The sequence below is a fragment of the Chrysemys picta genome, chromosome 2 (genome assembly GCF_011386835.1).
Source record: "Chrysemys picta bellii isolate R12L10 chromosome 2, ASM1138683v2, whole genome shotgun sequence".
Taxonomy (NCBI): domain Eukaryota; kingdom Metazoa; phylum Chordata; order Testudines; family Emydidae; genus Chrysemys; species Chrysemys picta.
In genome coordinates, this window is record NC_088792.1 from 2,947,990 (window position 1) to 2,975,337 (window position 27,348).

The 27,348-nt window shown below is 46.2% G+C and overlaps 1 protein-coding gene across 1 annotated transcript; it reads right to left on the reverse strand.

The window, feature by feature from the left end:
• Positions 1 to 616: 616 nt before the first annotated feature.
• LOC135981872 (stonustoxin subunit alpha-like) lies at positions 617 to 24,753 on the reverse strand. Its single transcript, XM_065586514.1, has 3 exons — positions 24,627 to 24,753; positions 2,560 to 4,614; positions 617 to 1,267 (listed from the first exon to the last, which is right to left on the reverse strand). The coding sequence occupies exons 1-3, from the start codon at positions 24,721 to 24,723 to the stop codon at positions 738 to 740; spliced, it is 2,682 nt and encodes an 893-aa protein (XP_065442586.1). The 5' UTR covers positions 24,724 to 24,753; the 3' UTR covers positions 617 to 737.
• Between the last annotated feature and the right edge of the window lie 2,595 nt (positions 24,754 to 27,348).

Genomic DNA, 27,348 nt, shown 5'->3' on the forward strand with positions numbered 1-27,348 from the left:
AATGGCATTCTGGCCCTGCCTGCAGACCCCTCAGCTTTCCTTTCAACCCTCCGCGCCTGTGCGGGGTCCAGCCAGACCCTCCCACAGACTCATTCTAAGGGGTCACATGTACTGGTGCATTGAGCAGGCTCCAGACAAGGATCCTGCCATGGGACAGAGAATCTCAAGCCAGGTGGACACGACAAACTCACATCGGTATAACTACGTGCGAACCCCCCTCTCCCCCGTGCGACACAGTTACACCGACCTGACCCCCGTGTAGACAGGAGAGCGTCTCCTGCCGACGTAGCTCCCGCCTCTCGGGGAGTGGAGTCACCACGCTGACGGGAGACGCTCTCCCATAGTAACGTTTTCACTAAAGCGCTACAGCAGTGCAGCTGCACCGGCGCAGCTGTTGAAGTGTAGACAAGCCCCCACTGACTCCACAAGGAGAAGTACTAAACCCTCATCTCAAGGTCTGTGCCCCTCCCCCTTCTAGCTGTTCACTTTGTTATCCATCCTCCATCCCTCCCCACACCCACAAGTCCCAGTTCCCATCTCCCATCCCCTCCTTCCCCACTCCCCGGAGGTACTTTTTCTTTCCTTCCCCCCCTTTCTCTGATCCTGTTCACTGATATAATCCTACAGAACCATACAGCATGAGAACAAGCAGACTGGGCAGTCACTGCAGGACCATGAGATGGGTTTATCTAGCCTGCTCTCTATGGTACTGACAGGGCCCCGGGCTACCCTGAGTCTCAAGGATGCAGGCTCAGCTGGAATCCTGTACCCCAGACCCAGAAGAAAGGGAAGATTTTCTCCCCATTGAAAGAGGCCTGTGGGAAAGTGAAGATCGGGGCCAGATCATCAGCATAATTAAATGCCACCAACCCCCCTTCATAGTCCAGAGAGACCCGGATCCTGCTGGGTTCTCTACTCAAGGACAGGCGGGTGACAGGGGAGGTTTGAGCACGATAGTCTCTGGCACTGCCCCATTTCTGCACCACCCAGACCCCCTTCTCGGGGGTAAAGTCAACCTCTTCCTTCCTCAGCACAGACTGTCTAGCTACCCCCACAGCCCAGTTTCCGTCTGCTCCTCCCTCCACCTTCACCTGCCAGGAACGTTTCCCCGAGTTGAAGCCCTCAGAGCCCAGCACACTGAGCAAATAATCAAATCTCTCCGGTTTGTAAGGCAACATCTGGCTCTCATGTCCCCGGCTCACGCTTCTTCGATCTTCAGACAGGACGAGCTCAGGATGTGCCGTGTCTGGATCCAGAGTCACATTCACTGGGGAGAGACAGAATCAGAGCGTTATTGGCAGACGTGGGTCAATGACAGAGCGAAAGGATCGGCTGGGCCAGACCTGAGACTCAGAATCTTCCCCCCTGCACTCACCTACTTAGGATCAATACTGTGTAACGTATACGTGTGCCAGTCGGTGCTGCTCTTTATATAGCTAACTATATAGATAGCGAGACTACATGGTGAAAATAATTCACTAACCCAGTGTTAAGATGCCTGGTGGTACCTTGCGCCCTTCAAGAAAGTCAGTTCAGCAAAACTGAATCTTGTGAATGGCGGGAGATAGCGAGTTCAGGTGTGTTAGGATATAGATATTCAGGCCTGCCTGCAAAGGCCTAGACTTTAACAACTTAGGTGTATTCTTATCACTTAGCTAGTTATAGGGGTATAAAACAAAGAATCTAAATCACAGTCCACCTGTGTATGGGCCTTCTCACATCCATCATATCTCCCTACTAGAGAGGTTACATACAACCCTGGCCCACAGCAATACATACAGTTAATACAATAGGGTCCTTCAGTGTCATTGCAGGAAATTGCCGTATCTGCAGAGACCTTTCCAGCCACAGTGGAAGCTTTCCACCTCCAGATCCTCTTGGCTCCGCTGTCCACACATGCTCAGTACGATCCACTTAGTTCAGGAGCAGTTCTATCTGTCTAATAATGTTCTGAATGTTGCTCCCCCAGAGGCCTAGTGGGTGCCATTTACTCTCTGGGGGTTGTCCTCCAGTGAGACCCTTGTGCCTGGATCAGAGCCAGGGCTTGATCCCCACGTCTGGGCAAAACCACGGTGGTAGAATATGTCAAGCTTTAGAAAATATGGGTTTTTTAGGGAGTTGGGGGGGAGAGGAGATTGTATCCGGGAACCCCTTGGTCAAATGAGCCCAAATTTGGATCACTAACCCTAGCCAGTGCCCCCTGAGGCACACCAAATTTCAAGGCAATCCAATTAACTGTAATGATTTTAGAGCAGTTAGAAGAGTGAAGCTTTTCACAGGAAGGTGGTTGCAACCTTAACTTGACCAGACCTGGCAGTCCAGTATCATTTGTACAGTACCCAGCAGATCCCTGTTGTTGGGTTGGGCCCTGTATTCATTACTACAGTTCAGATATTAAATTGCAATAAATAGTTTGATTCTGAAGTCACTCCTACATTATACCCCTGGGACATCTCAGTTTTCTTCCAAAGATAAATATAGTTTTACTTGAATGAACTACTCCAGAATCCTGTGTTGGGGGCGGGGGGGGAGGAATGTGCAAATATATTTATATGTTACCTTTCTTTAGTGTTGAAATCAGAGTCTCCTCGCTTGGGTCACTCACAGCCCCATCCGCACATGCAGCTGACACCCGGAATCTGTAGGATGTCTCAGGCCTCAGTCCATCAACACTACAGAACTCGGTTCTCTTTCCAGTCCTTCGTTCCAGCCATTTGCCTTTCCCCTCCTGACTCGTATCTCCTGCCTCCTCTTTATATTCCACCTTATACTCCCTTATACTGACTCCATCTCCAATGACACTTGGACTCTGCCAGGTGAGGGCGATGGCAGATGAATCTACAATAACTGTTACGGGCTTCCCAGGAGGGCTGGTTGGAGAGAGCGTCTTCACAGGATCACTCACGTCGCTGCTCTCGCTGAGCCCTGGTTTGCTCACTGCAGCATATCGGAACTGGTACTCGGTGTTTGCACGTAGCCCTGTTACTGTGAATGTCACTTGTGTGTTATTTACATCCACAGCCGTCCAGTTCTCCTGCCCTACAATTCTGTACTCTGCCTGATAGCCAGATATCTCAGCCCTGCCATAGGCTGCTGGGTTAAACGTGAGCTGCACACGGTCATGTTTGATTCCACCAATCAGGGCAGGAAGAGGCTTTGATGGAGGCTCAAAGTTGGTGCTGATCAGCTCCCCATCTCCATACAGGTAAATGGCAGTGCCGGGATTGTCCTTGTCTGTAACAGACGCCACAATGAACCGAGTCTTCCCGTTAGATTTGTTGACACTGACAAAATGTGAAAGGGACCTTGCAGATTTTCGAGCTTTTTTATACATTTCTTTTTCCTCAAACCACACTTTGGATTTTGGTTTCTCAGCGACAGAACTGGCTGATGCAGGATCATGCGTTTCCTTTATATACTGGTTCTGAAGCCATTGTTTTAAATCTGATAAATACGGCTCCTTTTCATGCAGTGAGGTGAATGTAAAGGAGACGATGAAGTCAAGCTCAGGGTTGAGTACTATTTCATCTAGTTCACTCAGGGAGGACACCACTTTTACATTGCTTAGGATCCTAAGGTAGGAATTCACATAATTCATCTCTTTCTCCTTTGTAGCCAGAAATTCACTGAGGCTCTGGATATTGAATGGTGACTGGTTTTTACATGATAAAATATCTACCAGGGCCCCTTCCTCTTTTCCACCTCCACGGATAGATGGCAAGAGTCCTGCTAGCTGTTTCTGGAAAGTCTGTCTGTGTTGCTTACACAGATTTTTGAATTGCTGGATTTTCAGCTTGATTTCGGGGAAGCTTGTGGCGATCGGATTCTTCACCATGTCATTGCATCGCATGTTTAGTTCTGCCAGTTCCTCCATAGCAGTCTGAGCATCAGAAATCAGTGTTAAGCTGATCTCACGCACCAGCCGAGCAGCTCTGGAATCCAGCTTGGTCAGTGGGTACAGCCAGACTCTCACTGGTACGGCCTTCTCCCCGCTGGCACCCAGCAGCTTGGGGAGGGTGGAATAAATTTTCATGGCATCTTGGAAATTAGTAGGATTGTTCTCAAGAGCAAAATCACCATGGAACTTGCAGTTAAATTTTTCAGCATTTAATTTTTCACTTTCATCCATTTTGACAGCTGCTTCCCCTTCTATGGAAAACACGGGTATCTTTTTAATTGCAATCTGGAGCTTTCCCTCTATCTCACGTACATTCTCAGAAGAAGAAATGTCTCGATCAAACACGAAGAAAGCCTGAGCCCCGTACAGCACAGCCGTGACCACATGGGTGGCCGTGCCTTGGTCAAATACAGCACCATAAGAGACATTCTCTGGTCCTAAATGGTTCATAGTTAGTTGCTCAAACTTTGTTGTGGCAGAGTACTTGAGAGTAATTCGGGCCTGTTGTTTGGATTTTTTGGTGTCATTTAAGTATTTGGCAGATCCACTTACTTCAACCAACCCCCCCAGGAAACTGGCCTTCAGCGATGCTGTGACATTGAGGGCATTGGCCTTGTCTTCAATGGTGTCGGATGCGATGATCTCATATTCAGTCCTGGGTTGTGGTTTTGTATTTACATCCTTGAGAAGCTGTTCCAGGCGCCACAGCGTGATCCCTGGAATAGTAGAGACAAACACATGGTAACGTAACTGATAGATACACAGAACACAGAGTCTATCCATGGTTTAATTGTGTCTCATTTCTGAGATTGAAAAATAACGAGTGAAGGACATCAAGTAAACTAGGGTTACCATATTTCCACAAACAAAAAAGAGGACACTGGGGGGGGGGGGGAAGCCCCGCCCTAGCCCCGCCCCATCCACTCCCTCCCACTTCCCACCCCCTGACTGCTCCCCTCAGAACCCCAACCCCCCCTGCTTCTTGTCCCCTGACTGTCCCCTGCTGAGAACCCCCTACCCTAACTGCCCCCCCCCCCAGGACCCTACCTGTCCCCTGACTGCCCTGACCCTTATCCACTCACATGGGTGGCAGGGTTGTAGAAATTTTGGTGGTGCCCAGAACCCCCCACCCCACCTGCCTAAGGCTCTGGGAGGGGGGCTGGGTGGGGGGAGGAGGTCTGGGGTGCAGGTCCTGGGCTGGGGATTAGGGTGCAGGAGGGGTGCAAGTTCTGGGATAGAGTTTGGGTGCTGGGTGCAGGCTCCGGGCTGGGGCAGGGGGTGGGTGTGCAGGAGGGGGTGAGGGGTGCAGGCTCTGGGATGGAGTTTGGGGGTGAGAGGCGGTGCAAAGGGAGGGGGTGCAGGCTTTGGGAGGAAGTTTGAGGGCAGGAGGGGGTGTGTGGGAAGAGGGAGGGGGATTGGGAGGGAGGGCTGTGGGTCTGGGGATGAGGGGTTCATGATGCAGGAGGGGGCTCAGGGATGGAGCAGAGGATTAGGGTGTGTGGGGATGAAGGCTGGGGGGTTTGGGGTGTTGGAGAGGCTCAGGGCTAGGGTGGAAGGGCAGGGTAAGGGCAGCCTGTCTTCCCATTAGTGGATGGGGGCACTAGGACCCGGGGGCAGCAGTTGTCTGCGTGTACTGCCAGAGCCAGCACACGCAGACAAGGGAGAGGCAGACAGGAATGGGGGACCCACCGAGGGGGGGATGCACGGAGGGGGGGTGGCAGGTGGAGGCTGGGGACCCATCCAACACTCCCCCGCTCCCTGACTGCCCCCCCCGACTCCTCTTACCATTCTGGCTCCACGTGGGTCGGTTTGTGTGTTACACAGGACTACAGAGAGAGGGAGGGGGAAGCAGGGGAGGGCTCTGGCTGCTGGAGGCCAATGGGAGTGGGTCAATCGGCCTAGCCGCCCAATCAGCAGCCACACTCTGCATGGAAGGGAGGGAGGGAGGTGAGGGAGAAAAAAACCCCGGACATTTTAACCTTGTTACCAATTCCTCCCGGACGGCTATTTAGAGACGCAAAAGCTGGACGTGTCCGGGGAAATACGGACGGATGGTAACCCTAAGTAAACTAACCTGGTAACGTACAAACATGCCAAGTCAAGGCTGAACTACACCCCGAACAACCTTCCCTTGCCCCCGGCTTATTACAGGACTTTGGAAGGCGTGATCTTCTCTGATTTTTTTTTAATAAAAAGTGACTGAGTTCACTCCCCTTCAGGAGTACACTGCTCCAGGCAGCAAGTGCTCTAGCTAGGATTGAAATGTCATTTCCATTAGAAACATCTGAGGCATTATGGAAACGTTGCTGTCTCACCACTACCCCACACTGCTCATCCACAAGAGTACTATGATACTGCCAGTCTGACCCTGAGCAGATCAGCAGTGAGTACAGGGCTCTGGGAGTGAGAGTGAAAGGGTTGGGGAAGCAGGTTGTGTTCTTGTCCATCTTCCCAGTGAAGGCTAAGAGCCCAGTCAGGGGCATACACATACTGACAAATGACTGCACAACTGTGCAGATGTTGTCAAAAGGGTAAGTTTGGCTTCCTGAGCCATGGGAGGCTGTTTCAGGAAGGAAATCTGCTGGGAGGAGATGGGGTACAGCTGATTAAGAAGGGGTAGAGCATCTTCGAGCGCTGACTTGCCAACCTAGTGAGCAGGGTTTTAAACTAGGTTCAAAGGGGCAGGGGACAAAAGCCCACAGGTAAGTATAAAAAAAGTGACCTTCACAGAGGGCTAAATGTTGCGAGATGAGGGAGGTGGAATGGAAAATTACAATCGGGTCATAGGAGCAACAAGAGGGTTAACAGTGGGGAAATCTGCTCAACATCTTAGATGTCTATTACACAAATGCCAGGAGTCTGGGGAATAAACAGGAAGAACTGGAAGACTTAGTACATATGCTAAATGATGACTTAGTACAAACTTTGGTGGGATAAATCTCATGACTAAAATATTGGTATAGAGGGGTATAGCTTGTTCAAGAGGGACAGGCAAGGAAGAAAGGGAGGAGGGGTTGTTTCATGATACATCAAGAGTATATACACTTGTTCTGCTGTCCAGAAGGAAATGAGAGGCAGAGCAATTGAAAGGTTATGGGTAAAGATAAAAAGGGGAGAGGGGAGACAGGAGCAACATCTTGGTAAAGGTCTACTCTAGACCACCAAATCAGGAGGAAGAGATGCATGAGGCATTTCTAGAGCAAACAACAGAAATATCCAAAACAGAAGACTCTTTAATAATGGGGCACTTTTGCTTTTCCAGTAGATGTCTGGGTAGTTATATGGTAAAACACAAAATATCCAATAAGTTCTTGAAATGTTTCAGGGACAACATTTTGAGAAGATGGAGGAAGTAAGAAGCAGGGCAGCCATTTTAGACTTTATGACTAACAAGTAGAAATTGGTCGCAAATCTGAAGGTGGAAGGCAATTTGAGTAAAAGTGATCATGAAATGATAGGTTTCATGATTCTTAGGAAAGGAAGGAGTGACAGCAGCAGAATAAGGACAGACTTTAACAAACTCAGAGAACTGGTAGATAAGGTCCCATGGGAAGGAAATCTAAGGCAGGGGTAGGCAACCTTTCAGAAGTGGTGTGCCGAGTCTTCATTTATTCACTTTAATTAAAGGTTTTGCGTGCCGGTAATACATTTTAACGTTTTTTTAGAAGGTGTCTCTCTCTAAGTCTATATTATATAACTAAACTATTGTTGTATGTAAAGTAAACAAGGTTTTCAAAATGTTTAAGAAGCTTCATTTAAAATTAAATTAAAATGCTGATCTTACGCCGCCAGCCTGCTCAGCCCACTTCCAGCCTGGGGTTCTGTTCACCTAGGCCTGCAGCGGGCTGAGCAGGGCAACTTGAGGTCAGGGCAGAGGGCTGGGGTGGGGGTGGGGTGGCGGTGCAGGGCAGAAGGCTGGGTGTTGGGGGAGGTCAGGGCAGAGAGCTGGGGGAGGTGTGGGAGTACAGGGCGAAGGCTGGGTGCTGGAGGCGACTCGAGGTCAGGGCAGAGAACTGGAGGGTGTATGGGGGCGCAGGGCAGAAGGCTGGGCGTTGGGGGAGGTCAGGGCAGAGGTCTGGGGGGTGCAGGGCAGAAGGCTGGGTGTTGGGGGCGACTCAAGGTCAGGACAGAGGGCGGGGGAGGTGTGGGGGTGCAGGGCAGAGGGCTGGGTGTTGGGGGGAGGTCAGGGCAGAGGGCTGGGGGTGTGTGTGGAGGTGCAGGGCAGAAGGCTGGGTGTGGGGGGGAGGTCAGGACAGAGGGCGGGGGAGGTGTGGGGGTGCAGGGCAGAGGGCTGGGTGTTGGGGGGAGGTCAGGGCAGAGGGCTGGGGGTGTGTGTGGAGGTGCAGGGCAGAAGGCTGGGTGTGGGGGGGAGGTCAGGGCAGAGGGCGGGGGAGGTGTGGGGGTGCAGGGCAGAGGGCTGGGTGTGTGTGTGGAAGTGCAGGGCAGAAGGCTGGGTGTGGGGGGGAGGTCAGGGCAGAGGGCGGGGGAGGTGTGGGGGTGCAGGGCAGAGGGCTGGGTGTTGGGGGGAGGTCAGGGCAGAGGGCTGCAGCGAGTGTGGAGGTGCAGGGCAGAAGGCCGGGTGTTGGGGGGAGGTCAGGGCAGAGGGTTGGGGGGAGGTCAGGGCAGAAGGCCGGGTGTTGGGGGGAGGTCAGGGCAGAGGGCTGGGGGGATGTGGAGGTGCAGGGCAGAAGGCTGGGTGTTGGGGGGAGGTCAGGGCAGAGAGCTGGGGGTGTGGGGAGGTGCAGGGCAGAAGGCTGGGTGTGGGGGGGGGGTTCAGGGCAGAGAGCTGGGGGTGTGGGGAGGTGCAGGGCAGAAGGCTGGGTGTGGGGGGGGGGTGCAGGGCAGAAGGCTGGGGGGATGTGGAGGTGCAGGGCAGAAGGCTGGGTGTTGGGGGGAGGTCAGGGCAGAGAGCTGGGGGTGTGGGGAGGTGCAGGGCAGAAGGCTGGGTGTGGGGGGGGGTGCAGGGCAGAGGGCGGGGGAGGTGTGGGGGTGCAGGGCAGAGGGCTGGGTGTGTGTGTGGAAGTGCAGGGCAGAAGGCTGGGTGTGGGGGGGGAGGTCAGGGCAGAGGGCGGGGGAGGTGTGGGGGTGCAGGGCAGAGGCTGGGTGTTGGGGGGAGGTCAGGGCAGAGGGCTGCAGCGAGTGTGGAGGTGCAGGGCAGAAGGCCGGGTGTTGGGGGGAGGTCAGGGCAGAAGGCCGGGGTGTTGGGGGGAGGTCAGGGCAGAGGGCTGGGGGGATGTGGAGGTGCAGGGCAGAAGGCTGGGTGTTGGGGGGAGGTCAGGGCAGAGAGCTGGGGGTGGGGGGAGGTGCAGGGCAGAAGGCTGGGTGTGGGGGGGGTTCAGGGCAGAGGGCGGGGGAGGTGTGGGGGTGCAGGGCAGAGGGCTGGGGCATGTGGGGGGAGGTCAGGGCAGAGGGATGGGGCTGTGGGGGTGCAGGGCAGGGGGATGGGTGTGTGTTGGGGTGGGGGGTGCAGGGCAGAGGGATGGGGCTGGGAGGGGTGCAGGGCAGGGGGCTGGGTGTGTGTTGGGGTGGGGAGGTGCAGGGCAGAGGGCTGGGTGTGCAGGGAGGTGCAGGGCAGAAGGCTGGGGTTCTCGGCTCGTGGGGGTGCTCCCAGCCCCCTGCCCTGAGCGGCCCAAGGCAGGGGACTGGGAAGGGATATGCCCTGTTCCACCCTCTTCCCCCAGGCTTGTCCCTCCCTCTCTCTGCCTCCTCTAGGGAGCAGGGAGCACGCTGCGCTCGGCTCTGCTCCGCTCCCCCTCGCAAGGGCCATCGTGGACAGGGAGGGGAGGAGGAGGAGGAGGAGGAGGGGCCGGAATGCACCACGTTGTGGGAAGAAGCGGGGGAGGGGGGGAGCTTGGCTGCCGCAGGACCAAGCTTCTGCCTCCTGCCCCGGCAGGGGAGAGCGGTGGGGGGGGGTCCCGGCCCCCCACCGCACTCAGCCCCCCCCCCCGCCCACCGCTCTCCCCTGCGGGGACAGGAGACAGAAGCTTGATCCTGCGTCAGCCAAGCTCCACCCCTTCCCCTTCTTCCCCCAGCGTGGCGCTTTCCGGCCCCTCCTCCTCCTCCTCCTCTCACCGGCAGGCAGCGTGCCACTCAGAATTGGCTCGCGTGCCGTATTTGGCACCCGTGCTGTAGGTTGCCGACCCCTGATCTGAGGGGTAAAGGAGTTCAGGAGAGCTGGCAGTTTCTCAAAGAGACAGTATTAAAGGCACAATTGCAACTATCGTGATTTGAAGAAAAGATATGGAAAATAGCAGAAGGCCATATGACTCCATAAGGAGTTCTTTAATGACCTGAAAAATAAAAAAGAAAATCTTACAAAAAGTGGAAACATGGACCAATTGCTATGGAGTACAACAGAATAGTACAAGCATATAGGGACAAAAATCAGAAAGGCTAAGGCTCAAAATGAGTTACACCTAGCAAGGGACATAAAAGATAGTAGAAAGAGGTTCTCTAAATATATTAGGAGCAAGAAAAAGATAAAGGAAAGTGTAGGTCCACTATTTAGCATGGAAGAGCTAAGAATGGATGACATCAAGAAGGTGTAGGTGTATTAAGCATATTTTGCTTCAGTCTTCACTAAAAAGGTCAGTTGTAGTCAGATGCTTATCACAATTAATATTAACAAGTGGGAAAGAACACAGGCCAGAACAAGAAATGAATCAAGTTAAAGAATATTTTGATAATGAGATGTATTCCAGTCAGCAGGGCCTGACTAAATTCACCCTAGGGTTCTACAGAAGGTACTAGCTGAAGCAATCTCAGAACCATTAGCAATTATCTTTGAGAACTCAAGGAGGACGCGTGAGGTGCTAGAGGACTAGAGAAGGGAAAACATAGCACCTATTTTTAAAAGGGGAACAAAGGGGACCTGGGGAATTATAGATCAGTCATCCTAACTTCAATGCCTGGAATGATACTGGAAATAATTATTAAACAATCAATTTGTAGGCACCTAGAAGATAATAGGGTAATAAATAATAGCCAGCAAGGATTTGTCAAGACCCAATCAAACTAAATCAACCTAATTTCCTTCCTTGAGAGAGTCACTGGCCTAGCGGATGGGGGGGGGGAAAGCAGTAGACATGATAGATCTTGATTTTAGTAGGGCTTTTGACACAGTGCCACATCCAATTCTCATAAACAAACTAGGGAAATATGGTCTAAATGAAATATAACTCAATGAAAGGCTGTACTCAGAGATAGTTATCTATGGTTTGCTGTAAAACTGGGAGGCTGTATCTAGTGGGGTCCTGCAGGGGTCTGTCCTGGATCTGGTACTAGTCAATATATTCATCCATGACTTGCATAATGGGTGGACAGTATACTTATACATTTAGAAGATGACATCAAGCTGGGAAGGGTTGCAAGCACTTTGGAGGACAGGATTAAAAACCAAAATGATTTTGATCAATTGGATAATTGGTCTGAAATCAGCAAGATGAAATTCAATAAAGACAAGTGCAAAGTACTACACTTAGGAAGGACAAATGAAATGCAGAGCTATAAAATGGGCAATAACTGACTAGGCAGTAGTACTGCAGAAAAGGATCTGGGGATTATAGTGGATCACAAATTGAATATGAGTCAACAATGGGATGCAGTTGTGCAAAAGGCTAATATCATTCTGGGGTGGGAGGCAGTTGTCCTGCTCTTCTCTGCACTGGGAAGGCCTGAACTGGAGTATTGTGTCCAGTTTGGGGCACCACACTTCAAGAAAGATCTGAACAAACTAGAAGGGTGAGGGGAGAGCAATAAAACTGATAAAAGGTTTAGAAAACCTGCCCTATAGAAGATACCCATTGTTTCTAACCTATGTTTAATCTTAAAAGAAGACGACTGAGAGTGGAGCTGATAACAGTTTTCAAATATGTTAAGGGCTGTTATAAAGAGGATGGTGATCAATTGTTCTCCATGTCCACTGAAGGGAGGTCAAAAAGTAACTGGCTTTATCTGCAGCAAGAGAGGTTTAAGTTAGATATTAGGCAAACTTTCTAATTGTAAGGATAATTAAACACTGGAATAGGCTTCCAAGGGAGGTTATGGAATCCCCATATGTGATAAATAAAGTGGGGGGTAGCTCCCTTTGATGGACACCCAACCAATCAGTTAGCTGTAAAATCCCTCTTGATAGCTGTTCTTTACTTGCTTTACCTGTAAAGGGTTAAAAAGTCCCCCAGGTAAAGAAAAAAAAAGTGGGTGTGATTAATTTGAGCAAGAGTGTTGTCAAGCAACAGTATTGCCAGTGTTAGGCCTAAAACTTCCCGAAGCTTTATAAAATGAGCTTTGCAAAATTATCTTTAAAGAGCAAGCTTTGCAAAATTAAGCTGCAACTTGTGGTCAAAAGACACCTGCAACCAGACAATGTTTAATCGCTGACTCCTCTATGGTAAAATAGGTCATGCCCACGGGTACGGCTTATTAAGACCACCTTTAATACTTGTGGTTAAGAAATGCTGCAGCCAAAAACTGATTCTTATGTGGGTTTGATGAGCTAGGCCTTTAGGCCTAGGTCATCAAAATAACCTTATCCACAATCAAGCCAATAGCTCACTTAGAGGTTAAAAAAATAAGAAAACCCACAGTCAAGACAGTGGCTATATAGAAATAAGTTATCTCCTTAAACATAACTTATAAAACTAAAACAATAATTGGCTACAAGAAAATAAGTAAGCATAAATTTAGGGTTACCATATTTTGTGCCTCCACATGGGGGACACTCCACAGCCCACGGCCCCGCCCCCAGCCCCGCCCACACCCCCGCCCCCTCCCCAAAGTCTCCGCCCCCTCCCCTGCTTCCCGCGAATATTTGATTCGCGGGAAGCCTGAAGCAGGTAAGGGGGGTATGGGGAGAGGAGGCGCGGCCCAGGCTGGCCCCCCCGGCATTTCCAGCCTGGGTCGGCTCGGGCCCTGGGGTGCCGGCCCTGGCCGACCACCCCCGGCCCGCCCAGCACTGCCAGCCCCCGGCGGCCCGGCGCACCCCCCGGCTCCCCACGGGCCCCGGCTGACCCGGCTCCCCGCGGGCCCGGCTGACCCGGCTCCCCGCGGGCCTCCCCGCCGGCCCGGCTCCCCGCGGGCCCGGCTCCCCGCGGGCCCCGCCAGCCCGGCTCCCCGCGGGCCCGGCTCCCCGCGGGCCCCGCCGGCCCGGCTCCCCGCCGGCCCGGCCGGCCCGGCTCCCCGCCGGCCCGGCTCCCCGCCGGCCCGGCTGACCGGCTGACCGGCTCCCCGCGGGCCCGGCTGACCTCCCGATTTTCCCGGACATGCCCGGCTTTTGGGGATTTCCCCCCGGACGGGGATTTGAGCCCCCAAAAGCCGGACATGTCCGGGAAAATCCGGACGTATGGTAACCCTACATAAATTATACAGCCAAAGTGACAACACTAAATTTGGCCTAACCTAATTGGTTGACCTACTTCAAAGCACGGCGGGCCGATAAGATTAAATGTGTAGAACCTCAGGTGTGTGTGTGTTGGTCTAAGAAGTTATTCTCTTTAATTGGTCTGACCTGCAACCCCTAAACTGAGAAAATCTAAACTGCACCAACTATCTGCACCTGGCCAATGCAAAGAGCGGTCAACTAGAAGGTAACACATTCTCTGTAGGGTAAGGTTTTAAGATAAAATGGTCTGGTTGCATTCAGAATAAGGTAACGGAGTAAAAAAGTCTGGGTTGCTCAAGCTGTTTTAATCTCAAATTGTACTGGCACTATAGTATTAAGAATGGTAGTGTCGGAATAATTTAATTTCAGGTTATATTAATGCTGCAGTATTAAAAATAGTAGGAAAAGTTTAGAACTAGTGTTAAGTTGTTTAGAAATAGTAAAAAGTTGTTAATCAATTTATCAATTTATAGTTTCTTTGTTTGTATTTATAATTATTAAGGGCAAAAATAAAACTTGTGAAATTAATAGTTAATAAGTAATAATAGCTTTGAAGGTACTTGTGCCTGTCATCAGTAAAGACTGCCAATGTTAAGAGCATCCTTTTATAGTAATAAGTAGTGTGAAAGTGAAATGAATTATATTAAAGAAATAGAATGAATTAAAGAATGCTGTATGTACCTTTAAGTAGAAATGAGAAATGCTGCAAGCCAGGGGGGCAGAAAAGCAGACATTAACTGCTTAACTTGCCACTTAAGGGCAATTGGTGAAGCATTAGTCTTAGATCGATAAGAGTTAACAAGGAAGCAGGATATGCATATTGTGCTCCATGCATATTTTACAATTTTGCTCTCTCTGTCCCTTTGTTTAGTTCGCACCCTTTTATCTGTATAAATAAGACTGTTTGAATCTTGCATGGAGGCTCACATTATCTGAATGTATTAGCAGAGCGCTGTGCTAATAAAACAGAGTGGTCTGACAAACTATGAGTCCTGAGTCTAACTTTGACAATTTGGAGGTTCCACCGAGATGGCAACCGTCTTCACTGGGGCTGTGTGATTCCTGACCGTTTTTGTAGGACGACCGTGGTAGCCGGCACCTGGGCATTTGGCCCAAGCGGTCCTCCTCCTGAATGGAAGGGTGCACGACCACAGTGAGGTCTACGCCATTGAACCTGTTGGTTCCCACTCTGTTCTGGTAGGGATCCCGGGATCTGACATCAGGAATCTGGTCAGGTAATTATTTCTGTGTTTTGTCCGGACTGAGGACTGTCCTGTCTCTGTGTCTATCTGTCCTCCTGTGGAGTATTTGAGTCTGGGTGCCATCTCCATCCGGGGATCGGCCGACCAAGGGGTTCCTGTCCCCGCGGTCTGAGTGAGTGAAATCTGCACAATCGCAGCCGCACCGCACCTTGGGTAAAACCCTTGGTGTGAAAGCAAGGGCGATTGAGGCAGTAGCCTGTGGGCTCCTTTTGTGTGTTGCACCGGGCATCGCTCTGACGAACCCGAATTTCCTTCTTGTGTGATTGGTGTGTGTAAAGTCCTCCTGTATTGGTAACCAGACGTCTAAGTCGGGACAGTTCCCTAAAGGAATGCCAGCTCAGTTTTAGGAAGGGTCCGGACTCCTGTAAATTTCTGGAAAAATGGTCTAGGCTAACTCAGGGAGATCCCAAAACTCAGTGGCCACTGTTAAAACCTTGGAACAAGGACCGAGTGGACATCTTAAAAAAAAAAAAAAAAAAAAACTCGGCCAGCCTAAAACTAAATTGGCTAAAGGAGAGGTTAATTGTTTCATGCAGTGGTGGGAAGAGGCAAATCGTAGGTGGACAAAATCAAAACTCGCCTCTCTCAAATATTCAAATAATAAATTAAAAGCTTTATTAAAAGACTCCTCTCCCACCACCAGTCTGAGCGCTCCCCTTCACCCTGTTCTCTGACAAAAAAAAAAAACAACAACCCCGGATCGATCCCAACTCCCTTCATACTCCCCTCTCATTGCAAAAAGGATAAAATGCCCCTTGTTCTGTTCCCCTTCGTTGTCTGCCTCAGAAACTGATTCTTTAGTGTTCCATTACCAATTCAGCAAGGAGGGTGGGCTCCTCAACTAGCCCCCACCCTTCCTGGGCCCTTTCCTTAAGCATTTCTTTCAAAATTGTGAAATGACCACAATATCACTCACAAAAATGGTTCATTGGAAAAAGCGGGATTGGGCCCAGACAAGCAGGCAAGCAACAGATAAAGAAACTAAAAAAAAAAACCAGGTTGGAAGCCCTAAGAGCATAGTGTCAGGAGTAAGTGCAAGTATGAACCCCTGGAACAATACTTAAAAGGGTGAAATCTGAGTTGATAAAGGTGTCATTTTGGGAAATAAACAAGTGATTTAAGGAAAGAGTGAAAAGTTAACTCTACAGAGGCTGGAGAGAATTAAACAGTTAAACTTTGTGAAAATGTTAAAAAGGATCTTGTTAAAAGAATTCTTGGTTTCTTTGCAGCCATTCTAAAGGAAAAATGGGCCCTTTTCCAGAGGAATGTCTGTAAATAATCCAGGTAAAGAGACTATCTAATTAAAATAATTTGATTATGGACAATTGAGTCAAATTTGCTAAAAGAACATGGGGGGGGGGGGTTCTATTGGAACTTAACTGCCCCAAATGTATAAAGGTAATGTAATCTATGTACAGCTATGTAAAAACAAAGCAGTGTAAGAGGGATGTTAAGGGAGAGAAAATGTGTATGTATCTGTCTGTCTGTGGGAATATGTGAGGTTTGTAAAACTCCTGTTTTGTAAGTTTAAGATAAATTGGTTTTGTTTTGTTTATAATGCCACTAAAAATCCATTTGACTCTTTAATTCAAAGTTGCAAAACTGACAGACCTTTTTGCCAGACACAGGTAATCAGAGTTGGTTGACTTTGAGATTTGGTATTTAACCCTTAAGGGGTAACTTGATTCTTTACAAAATTTAAATGTTTTCAAATAAAGACCAAGTCATGACTGCAGCAGGACAGTCAAAATCAGAAAAATAGGGAGAGATTCTGGATTCTGTTTGTTTGTTTTTGTAACAAAATAGCAAATGAAAGCTGTAGGAAAAGAATAAAGACAGTGGCCCTCTGAAGCAACAGCAGGGGTGAGGTGCACAAAACAAAAAGAAGCAATGTTAGAAACACTGAGCCTTAAAATGGCTCTGTGTAATCAGACTGTCACTTTGATAAGGGTACATAAAACTCTGTAAGAACAAAAGAAACAGTTACACCCTATGTAAAAACTAATATGGCTAATGTTTTAAAAGTTAAAGTATAGAAGGAATGTGCAGACGTGTGCAGTGTATATTATAGAGGGGGTAAAAGAAATGCAAACGAAACATGCTACTTAATTAAAATCCTATTAGGGCTCTAAAGGAGCCACAATAGACTGTTTTCTTTTTCAGATCTGTGTGTGCTTTGGAAGCAAGAGTTAAAAGTAATCAAAACTCTGGTAAAAGTTAATTGTGTTCCTTTTAAGACAGAGTCTCTGAGCTCTGCTAATGGTTTTGAATCCAAAAGCCAAGCCTGTGATGATGCAAATTATCTAACTGATAAAGGAAGTGAGAGAACTGCCAGCACAAACAAGTTGCAGATAAAGAACATACCTGGTCAGCAAACAAATTGTCTAAATAAAAGGCACGGTATAACAAGATACCTTTAATTAAAATAAATTTAATGTTAATAAGTACCCCTGTAACAATGTATAGTGTGTATGATTTTTTTGGGAAAAAATAAATCCTTTATGGTAATGATGCTTTTCAGCTGTTACCTGTGAACAAACTTAAAGCTTAATACAGCAGGAAAGATATTGTAACCTTGGTCTGCTGTAAAGGGAAAACTGAGGTACACCACCTCATGGATTTAATGACTGAACAGTGGGATAATTTCCCCATAACTCTTAAAAGATAGAAGCCATTAAAACCTGGCCTGCCTATAGAACAAAAACACAGGAAAATATGGAGGTAATTCCTCTTGTTTTGCCTGCAATCAGCAAGGGTATTTGTAAAAGAAAGGAATATTTTAAGCAATAATGAATGCCACCCCAAAAGCGGTAGAAAAATGTTATTTTTGTCTTTCAGAAAAAGCTAATATCAGCTACAGGACAACCTAATAAGAAACAAATAAAAGTGGGTATGCTTATCCATGCCTGTTGCTCCAAAGCCCTGTAGTAAAGACATCTCACTAGGATCCTGTATGTGGGATAAAATGAATAATGAGACCAAAGTACTGTATAATGGACTATGTGTATGTGTTAATTCTTGGGGGGGAAAGTGTTTTAAAAGAATGGAAGTGTTAGCAACCTTCCAATAGACAAATGTAAATGTAATGTAAGTAATGTGTTTACAAAAGGTAAAAAGGTAACATAGTTCCTAAAACAAACAAAAGGGCAATATGGGAAACCGAACCATTCATATTATACATGCAAATGGAAACATGTTAAGAATTGCCACTGCAGAAAGACATAACAGCTTACCATTGGTATAATATATTTTCTGAATGGTCTCCCACAACTACTGGGGTACTAATGTTACTAACCCTAATTGTTTTTTATTTTAAATTGTATGTGTTTAATTGTAACGTTTGAAATGTGCTGTTGGATAAAACAAATGTATCCAAAGTTAGAGCCACAGGCCCAAATCACCTCCCGGTATTTTCTATTACGTGGACTAAATAAGAAGTGACACTGGCGATTAATAATCTTAGTGTCAAAAGGGGGATATGTAGGAGCAGGATCTTATAATGTCCCATAAGAATTAATGTATGATTTGATTTCATCCCTGTCAGCCATCCTTTTTGAATAGCAGAAAGGAATGACTGACCAGAACAATCCTTATGACTGATTATGGTCACCCTTTTGTTTTAGAATAAGTTATAATGTCTACTATGGTTTCCTATATGTATTACAAAGTAGGCCTCTAGTTAAATATACATTTCTTTGTTTTAAGGTTTAGTAAGTAAGAAACAGGATTCTCTATTGTGTCTATGTTAAGTAGATTAGAGGAACATTGAAGGCCTGGGTCTCAATGTAAATTGTCTTGGTTATTGATTGTAAAACTTAGCAAGGTTTAATTTGCAATGCCTTTTTGCTCCATATAAAATACTACTGTTTGTATTCCCAATCTGTGTGAATAAGGAATGTATGCATCAGGAAAAGATAAGGTGTGAAGGCCATTGTTATAGCCAGAGTCAAGGAAGAAGAAGTAAAGAGACTTAAAGGACATCAAAGAATCATCAGGTACTGCTTACTATCCCGATGGCTGTTAAACTGTCTGGCATCACAGCGTGCATACATGCTTCGCAGTGTAAGAAGGCACCCCCCAGCAAACCAATCACCTCAGGACCACGCAGAGTCAATTTTGACTCCAGAAGAAGATGTAGAGGAACAGCCTGCAATACCTTACCATCTACGCTCTCGTAAGGGTTGCCAGAAGCAGACGAGGACCTAAAGCAAGGCCCAAAAAGAAGCAGTAGTGAGCCTAGCGCCTGCTGCCTGGTGGATGTAAAACCGTGACTGCGGTTCCCTCCGTTGAGGTTGTCAGAACCGGAAGGGCCTTGCCTCCAACATGAGCCTCTGGTGGCGCCTGTTCCTCGGCTGCTGGTGTCTTAAGGTCTGGGGAGTCCACAATGACAATTCTTTTATCCAGCAGCAAGTGTGGATAGCTCAGACTCGTAATATTTCTAATTGCTGGGTCTGCAGCCACATCCCAGCCCACTCTCAAGCTGGTGTTCCTGTCCTGGCAATCCCACTCAATTCCCCAGACCTCACTGGAGGACTTCATCCGTTTAACAAAACATGGAACAATAACGACACTTGGGAAGCAGTGGGAATAAATGTATCTAAATGGATAAGTGTGGTGGAGGGAAAAGGTCATTGGTGTTGGGTGTGTAATGGGACAGGGCTGGATCTGGGAAAAAGTCATTGCCTTCAGCATATTGTGGCCAATGGTGTATGGGATTATTCGAACAAAACTAAAGAGTGGCGGGCCGGGTATGGGGATATGAATTTTTTCTCGACCTGGGATCAAACAGAAAAATCAATCTCCTGTTCCCCCTACAGTAATCTTAGTGAAAACAGTACAATCTTTCAATGCCATGCAAATAACACCACTCCTCGTAAGGAGAATTACCCTGTGCCCTTTGGAGGCTATTACTCCTCCTTTGTAGGCACCTATGTGACAAATGGGTGCAACCGACCCTTCCCAGCCTTAATAGGCTATTATTGGGTTTGTGGGACCAAAGCTTATACTGTGTTACCAGCTAACTGGTCAGGTATCTGTTATCCCGCCCGACTCTTCCCACAATTCCGAGTGCTAGGGTCTTTCCCACGAGAACGCCTTCATAATTTCAGGCGAAGAAGAAGGGACTTATCAGATGCCCAATGGTATGTAAATAACATAAGCCCACTGAGCTGGGAAGAGGCCATTGGCGGTTCCCTTATCCCACTTGGGGGAGTAATACACCATGCAAAAAGGCTCCTAAGGTTACAAGCAGTAGTTGAAATAATGGCAAATGAAACCGGAGAAAGTTTAAAGACCCTGGCCAAAGAAACAGGGGCGATCCGACAGATGGCCCTCCAAAACCGTCAGGCATTGGACATAGTCCTGGCGGCCAAAGGAGGGACCTGTGCTCTCATTGGAAAAGAATGTTGTGTGTTCATACCTGACGACACCAATGAGGTAATAGATCGTGCTAGTCACTTAGAACAAATTGCATATCTTCCCCATGAAGAGCCAAGTTCTTTATGGAAGTGGCTAAGTAACCTATTCAGTTTCTCTGGCACAGGAAACTGGTTGTTTCAGGGAGCCCTGACTATCCTGTTTGGAATCCTAATGATTTTTGTATGTTTTCAGTTAATCTCCTGTTGTATCCAGAATTGTGTACGGTATGCCACCCAGGTGACTACCCCAAAACAGAGTGCTAATATGATGATGTTAAATATCACTGATGAATGAAGAGATAAAGAACTATTAATATGTGGAACCCAGTAATTGTTGGTCTTTGCGTAAGCTTGACCAAAAGGAGGGATTGTGAAAGTGAAATGAATTATATTAAAGAAATAGAATGAATTAAAGAATGCTGTATGTACCTTTAAGTAGAAATGAGAAAAGCTGCAAGCCAGGGGGGCAGGAAAGCAGACATTAACTGCTTAACTTGCCACTTAAGGGCAATTGGTGAAGCATTAGTCTTAGATCGATAAGAGTTAACAAGGAAGCAGGATATGCATATTATGCTCCATGCATATTTTACAATTTTGCTCTCTCTGTCCCTTTGTTTAGTTCGCACCCTTTTATCTGTATAAATAAGACTGTTTGAATCTTGCATGGAGGCTCACATTATCTGAATGTATTAGCAGAGCGCTGTGCTAATAAAACAGAGTGGTCTGACAAACTATGAGTCCTGAGTCTAACTTTGACAGTAGCTAGTGCATAACATTACCTGTACTTGTCCTTTTTTGCAATATAATTTGTCATTTATATTAATCCTTATTCAATGCTGGTCTTTAATTTTTCTTTTCCTATTCTGTCTGTATTGCATTTATAGCCGTAAATCATTAAAAGCCTATCTTAAAAAATAATCAGTGGTTTTAATTTTTTTATGCGAACACCACTTAACCTCATTACATCTGTGTTGGGGGTGGTGGGAAGTAGCGATCACCCAGAGCCCCATTTAGGCCCTGATGTGTGTCCCCTTCTTCCTATATCTCCTCAGTGGGCACCTGACCAAAAGAGCCAATGGGAAGGTAGAACTTTTTAAAATTGGGAAAGAAACTTCCCCTTTGTCGGTTGTTCTCTGGGCTGGAGGGACAGAGCAGCCATGCTATCAGTAGCTAAGCCAGGTATCCTTATAAGTCATCAGATCATGCCTAGAACTACTTCTCTGAAGTCCACATGTGTACGTAGATCAGAATGTTTAGCTAGACGTGATCAGGGTTATTTCTTTTATTTCTTATTGGCTTGTGGACTCCTCTGTGCTAACCCCAGGTGCTTTTGTTTGCTTGTAACCTTTAAGCTAAACCCCCAGGAAAGCTATTTTGGGGGCTTGATTTTTGGAATTGCTCTTTTAAAATCTAGCAAAAGCCTAAGTTCCAGATGAATTTTCTTTCTTTTTGTTTTTAATAAAATTTACCTTTTTTAAGAACAGGATTGGATTTTTGGTATCCTAAGAGGTTTGTTTGATTAGCTGGTAACCACAGCTAATTTCCTTTGTTTTCTTTCTCAGCTCTTCCCCGGGGGGGGGGGGGGGAGGGGTGAAAGGGCTTGAGGACACTCCACAGGGGGAATTCCCATGTGTTTCTTCCTGGGTTCAAAGGGGTTGGGGTTTTTTTGCATTTGGGTGGTGGCAGCTTTTACCAAGCCAAGGTCAGAGAAAAGCTGTAACCTTGGGAGTTTAACACAAGTCTGGAGTGGCTAGTATTAATTTTTTTAATCCTTGCGGGCCCCCCACCTTATGCACTCAGAGTGACAGAGTTGGGATTCAGCCTCGAGAAACTAAATGAATTTTTGCATCAGTCTTCACTGTTGAGGATGTGAGGGAGATTCCCAAACCTGAGCCATTCTTTTGGGGTGATAGGTTTGAGGAACTGTCCCAAATTGAGGTGTCATTACAGGAGATTTTGGAACAAATTGATAAATTAAACAGCAATAAGTCACCAGGACCAGATGGTATTCACCCAAGAGTTCTGAAGGAACTCAAATGTGAAATTGTAGGATTACTAACTGTCATCTGTAACTTATCATTTAAATCAGATTCTGTACCAGATGACTGGAGGAAAGCTAATGTGATGCCAATTTTTAAAGCCTCACTTCAGTACTGGGCAAATTGGTTGAAACTATCGTAAAGATCAAAATTGTCAAACACATAGATGAACATAACTTGTTGGGAAATAGTCAACATGGTTTTTGTAAAGGGAAATCATGCCTCACCAATCTACCAGAATTCTTTGAGGGGGTCAACAAGCATGTGGACAAAGGAGATCCACTGGATCTCATGTATTTAGATTTTCAGAAAGCCTTTGACAAGGTCCCTCACCAAAGGCTCTTAAGCAAGATAAGCTGCCACGGGATAAGAGGGAAGGTTCTCTCATGGATTGCTAACTGGTTAAAAGATAGGAAACAAAGGGTAGGAATAAATGGTCAGTTTTCAGAATGGAGAGAGGTAAATAGTGGTGTCCCCCAGGGGTCTGTACTGGGCCCAGTTCTCTTCAACTGATTCATAAATGATCTGGAAAAAGGGGTAAACAGTGAGATGGAAAAATGTGCAGATGATACAAAACTACTCAAGGTAGTTAAGTCCCAGGCAGACTGCGAAGAGCTACCAAAGAATCTCTCAAAACTGGTGACTGGGCAACAAAATGGCAGATGAAATTCAATGTTGATAAATGCAAAGTAATGCACATTGGAAAACATAATCCCAACTATACATATAAAATGATGGGGTCTAAATTAACTGTTACGACTCAAGAAAGAGAAATTGGAGTCATTGTGGATAGTTCTCTGAAAACATCCACTCATTGTGCAGCGGCAGTCAAGAAAGCGAACAGAATTTTGGGAATCATTAAGAAAGGGATAGATAATAAGACAGAAAATATCACATTGCCGCTATATAAATCCATGGTACGCCCACACCTTGAATAGCGTGTGCAGGTGTGGTCACCCCATCTCAAAAAAGATATACTGGAATTGGAAAAAGTTCAGAAAAGAGCAACAAAAACGATTAGGGATATAGAATGTCTTCTGTATGAGGAGAGATTAATAAGACTGGGACTTTTCAGCTTGGAAAAGAGGCAACTAAGGGGGATATGAAAATCATGAGTGGTATAAAGAAAGTAAACAAGGAACTGTTATTTACTCCTCATAATACAAGAACAAGGGGCCACCAAATGAAATTAATAGGTAGCAGGTTTAAAACAAAACACAAGAAAGTATTTTTTCATGCAACACACTGTCAACCTCTGGAACTCCTTGCCAGAGGGTGTTGTGAAGACCAATTCTATGATGGGGTTCAAAAGGGAGCTAGATAGATTCTTGGAAGACAGGTCCATCAATGACTATTAGCCAGGATGGGCAGGAATGGTGTCCTTAGCTTTTGTTTGCCAGAAGCTGGGATTGGGTGACAGGGCATAGATCACTTGATGATTACCTGTTCTGTTCAGTCCCTTTGGGGGACCTGCCATTTGGCCACTGTCAGAGGACAGCATACTGGGCTAGATGGACCTTTGGTCTGACCCAGTATTGGCCATTCTTTTGTAGGTTTTTAAGAACAGGTTAGACAAATACCTCTCAGAGATGGCCTTGGTGCACTTATTCCTGCCTCAATGCAGGTAGCTGGACTAGGTGTCCTCTCAAGGGCCCTTCCAGCCCTAAATTTCTATGGTTCTATGATTCAGTGATGTCTAGTGGCACGAGTTCCTCATGCTAATTATGTTGCTTTAAAATGTATGTCCTTTATCGAGTTTAAACTAGTTGTATTTTAATTTTATTGAGTGTCCCCTTGTTATTTTTCTATGAGAGAGTAAATAGGTCCTTCTTATTTACCTTCTCTAGCCCATTCATTCTTCTGTATCCCTGTTTCACCTCCCGCTTATTCTTGGCTCTATATAAAATATTTTGTTTTGTCTCTTCCTGTGAAATTCTCCCAAGGTTTCCAGTCATTTTTATCATCACTGTCTGAACCACCTCGATTTCTATTATATCCTCTTTGTGGTGGGATGGCCAGCACAGAACACGCATTCCAGGGGAGGGTGGTTCATTGATTTATATAATGCCATTGGAATAGCTCTGGTGGCATTTTCCATCCCGTTCCTCGGGCACCCTGTTTACTGTTTGGACGGCGACTAGACACAGAGCGGGTGTTTTCACTGAGCTGTCCACAGCGATGCCCAGGCCTTTTCCGGGGTGGGGACAGTTAATATAGGACACAGTGATGGGTGTGAATAGCTGAAGTTTTTCCTTCTAATGGGTCCCATCATGCCCCGAAGATCTGTGTGTAGAGAGGTCCCTTCTCACCGGGACCTCACCCCTCCCATGTGGAAATGGGGGGGATGAGCCAGCTCGGGGGCACTGTCCCCCTTTCCTAGGCTGACTGCGGTGTGGATGGGGCTGCAGAGATACTTCAGTGGCGGGGAGCGGATGGGAAGTTTCTCGTTTCTCCTAGTGCAGCCAGGGCTGTCAGGAGGGTCGGCAGTACCCGGGAAGGTTTGGATGCCCTTTATTTTTTCCCCCAACTCAAATCCCAAACCCAAATGTTCCTCAAATAAACAGGTGCCAAATGCTTCTTTTTTCTGAAACACTAAGTTGGGCCCCGGGCTCCTCCCGGGGTGACAGTTACCTGGGATGAGGGAGTCTTTGCGGCAGTCGTACAGCATCCCCAGCTGGAACGGGCGGCCCAGAGCCGGCATCTCAATTGTATCATCTGATTTGGCCATTATTCCACACCCAGACGCTCTCTCCTCTGTCTGACCTGCAAGAAATAACTGGGGTTACATTTAAGTTTCTGGGGAGCAGATTTAGAATCGAGTCACTGGCTTCAGTCTTCAAAGTTTTTTCTGAAGATTGCCCTGGAAAAGAAATTTGTGAGCATGAGCCTGTATCATCTCAGCAACACATGCAGAGGTGCAACATGTTTGGGGCTCAGCACCTGCTTCTGGGTGTTGGGGTCAACTCATGAATATACAATTTGTACTAAGACATTAACACGAAATGTTGGGCTATAAATCAAATATAAAACTGAACCAAAGGCCTCGAATTTTCATACTGGCCAAACTAACCTCTAACTGAACTTTCTGCTAGCAAGGAAAACTGACTCCTGTGCCTACAAAACCATGTCTTGTGTCTGTCTATTATCTGGTCCTTTGGAAAAGATAACAGCATTGTAAAAGAAAGATCTCATCTAGTCTCCACAGGAGACAGGAGAGGAAGAAAGTCACTCACAGATTTACCTCTCCCTTTTCTCAGATTATGAATTTTAAGTTTTACATTTTAAAGGAATTGTTCCTTTTAGCAAGAATGGGAAATAGTTATAATTTGACACAATTTATGTCCTGATAGGTGCTAAGTTGCAGTCCAGGAAGCCATAAATACCTGCTGCAGCTCTTACTTAACACAAGCCAGAGCATGCCTCAGTAGTATAACCTCGATAGCATTCATCACCATGCATTATTTGGCAGGTTTCCATGCCCCATTCAGAAACACGCCAGAGTGAAAACCACAGAACCTTAGTAACAGCTAGTTTATTTTTGTAATTCAGTGGATCAAAGAGAAGTTTATTTTCCTCCCCACTTTTTAAAAAGTTTTAAAATCATGTTTATTGAAACACGCATGTAAAAATGTTAAATAAAGGGCTCTGTCTTCATATAGGCTTGTCTTTTAAAGTGTTTATTCCTTTACAAAACTTAATATAACTTTCACTTGTATTTGTTAAAAAGCAGGCGAAGAAGCAGCCTTCTTCTCTCTAATCACAGAGGCTGTTTTTGCTAACAAGGGCTTTGCTGCAAAAGCCTGTTGTTTCATATTGTGCTTACTAAAAAATAACCCACATTAGTCTAAAACCTAGGGAAAACATTTTTATCACTATAATTTACTTTTATAAACAGGTTCTTTGTGTTTTTAACCCTGGAATGTTTCTGCATGCTCACTCTTTATTGAAACATATGCAAAACTCCTAAATGGAGGGATGTGTCTTTATATAGGCTTGTCTTTTCAAGTGTTTATTCCTTTACAAGACTTAATATAACTTTCACCTCTATTTGTTAAAAAGTGGGGGAAGAAACAAACTTCTCTCTAATTCACTGGTTTACAGAATAAGGGAAATATAAACTGGCTGTTACTAAGGACTGTGGTTTTAAACCTGGGGTGCTTCTGCATGCTCTATTTTATTGAAACATACCTGTAAATAAAGGGATGTGTCTTCATATAGGTTTGTCTTTTAAAGTGTTTATCCTTTTACAAGACTTAATATAATTTGTACTTGCATTTGTTAAAAAGTTTGGGGAAGAAGCAGCCTTCTTATCTCTGATCACTAACTCACAGAGGCTGCTTTTGCTGACAATGGCTTTGCTGTGAAAGCCTGTTGTTTCAAATTGTGCTTACTAAAAAATAACCCACGTTAGTCTAAAACTTTTTTGTCACTATACATTACTTTTATAACCCGGGTTTGTTTTCTGCATGCTCTTTTATTAAAACACTTATGCCAAGGGGGCTAAATAGACTTGTCTTTTCAAGTGTTTATTTCTTTACAAGCCTTTCACCTCTATTTTTAAAAAGTGGGGAAAGAAACAAACTTCTTTTCTCTGATGCACTGGTTTACAAAATAAGGGGTATATAAACTGTCTGTTACTATAAACCTGGGGTTTTAAACCTAGGGTGCTTCTGCCTGTTCTTTTTTATTGAAACACTCCTGTAAATAAAGGACTGTCTCTTCATTTAGGCATGTCTTTTCAAGTGTTTATTCCCTTAAAAGCCTTAATATAACTCTCACCTCTATGTGTTAAAAAGTGGGGGAAGAAGCAATCTTCTTCTCTCTAATGCAATGGTTTACAAAATAAGGGGTTTATAAACTGTCTGTTACTATAAACCTGGGGTTTTAAACCTAGGGTGCTTCTGCCTGTTCTTTTTTTGTTACAACACATACAAAAGAGATGTGTCTTAGGTTTGCCTTTTCAAGTAATTATACCTTTGCAAAACTTAATGTAACTTTTACTTGTGTTTGTTAAAAAGCAGGTAAAGAAGCAAACTCCTTCTCTGTGATCCACTGACTCACAAAGGCTGCTTTGCTAACAGAAACTTTGCTGCAGCTTCACATTGTTTTTACAAAAACAAAACAAAAAAACAAAACAACCCCTATTCGTTTAAAACCTAGGGGACAACTTTAAAAAATTGTTTGTTACTAAAAGTTTATGGTTTTAACTTTTATAAAAAAACATGTAAAAGGGTTAGATGGTGGGGAAAATGCTGGGGGTCTGTTTCTTTAGTTAAGAATAAGACAGTTAAAAGCGGGGGAGGGAGAGAGAGAAGGGGAGGGGAAAGAGGAGGGAGATGGCTCTTGTTTAAAA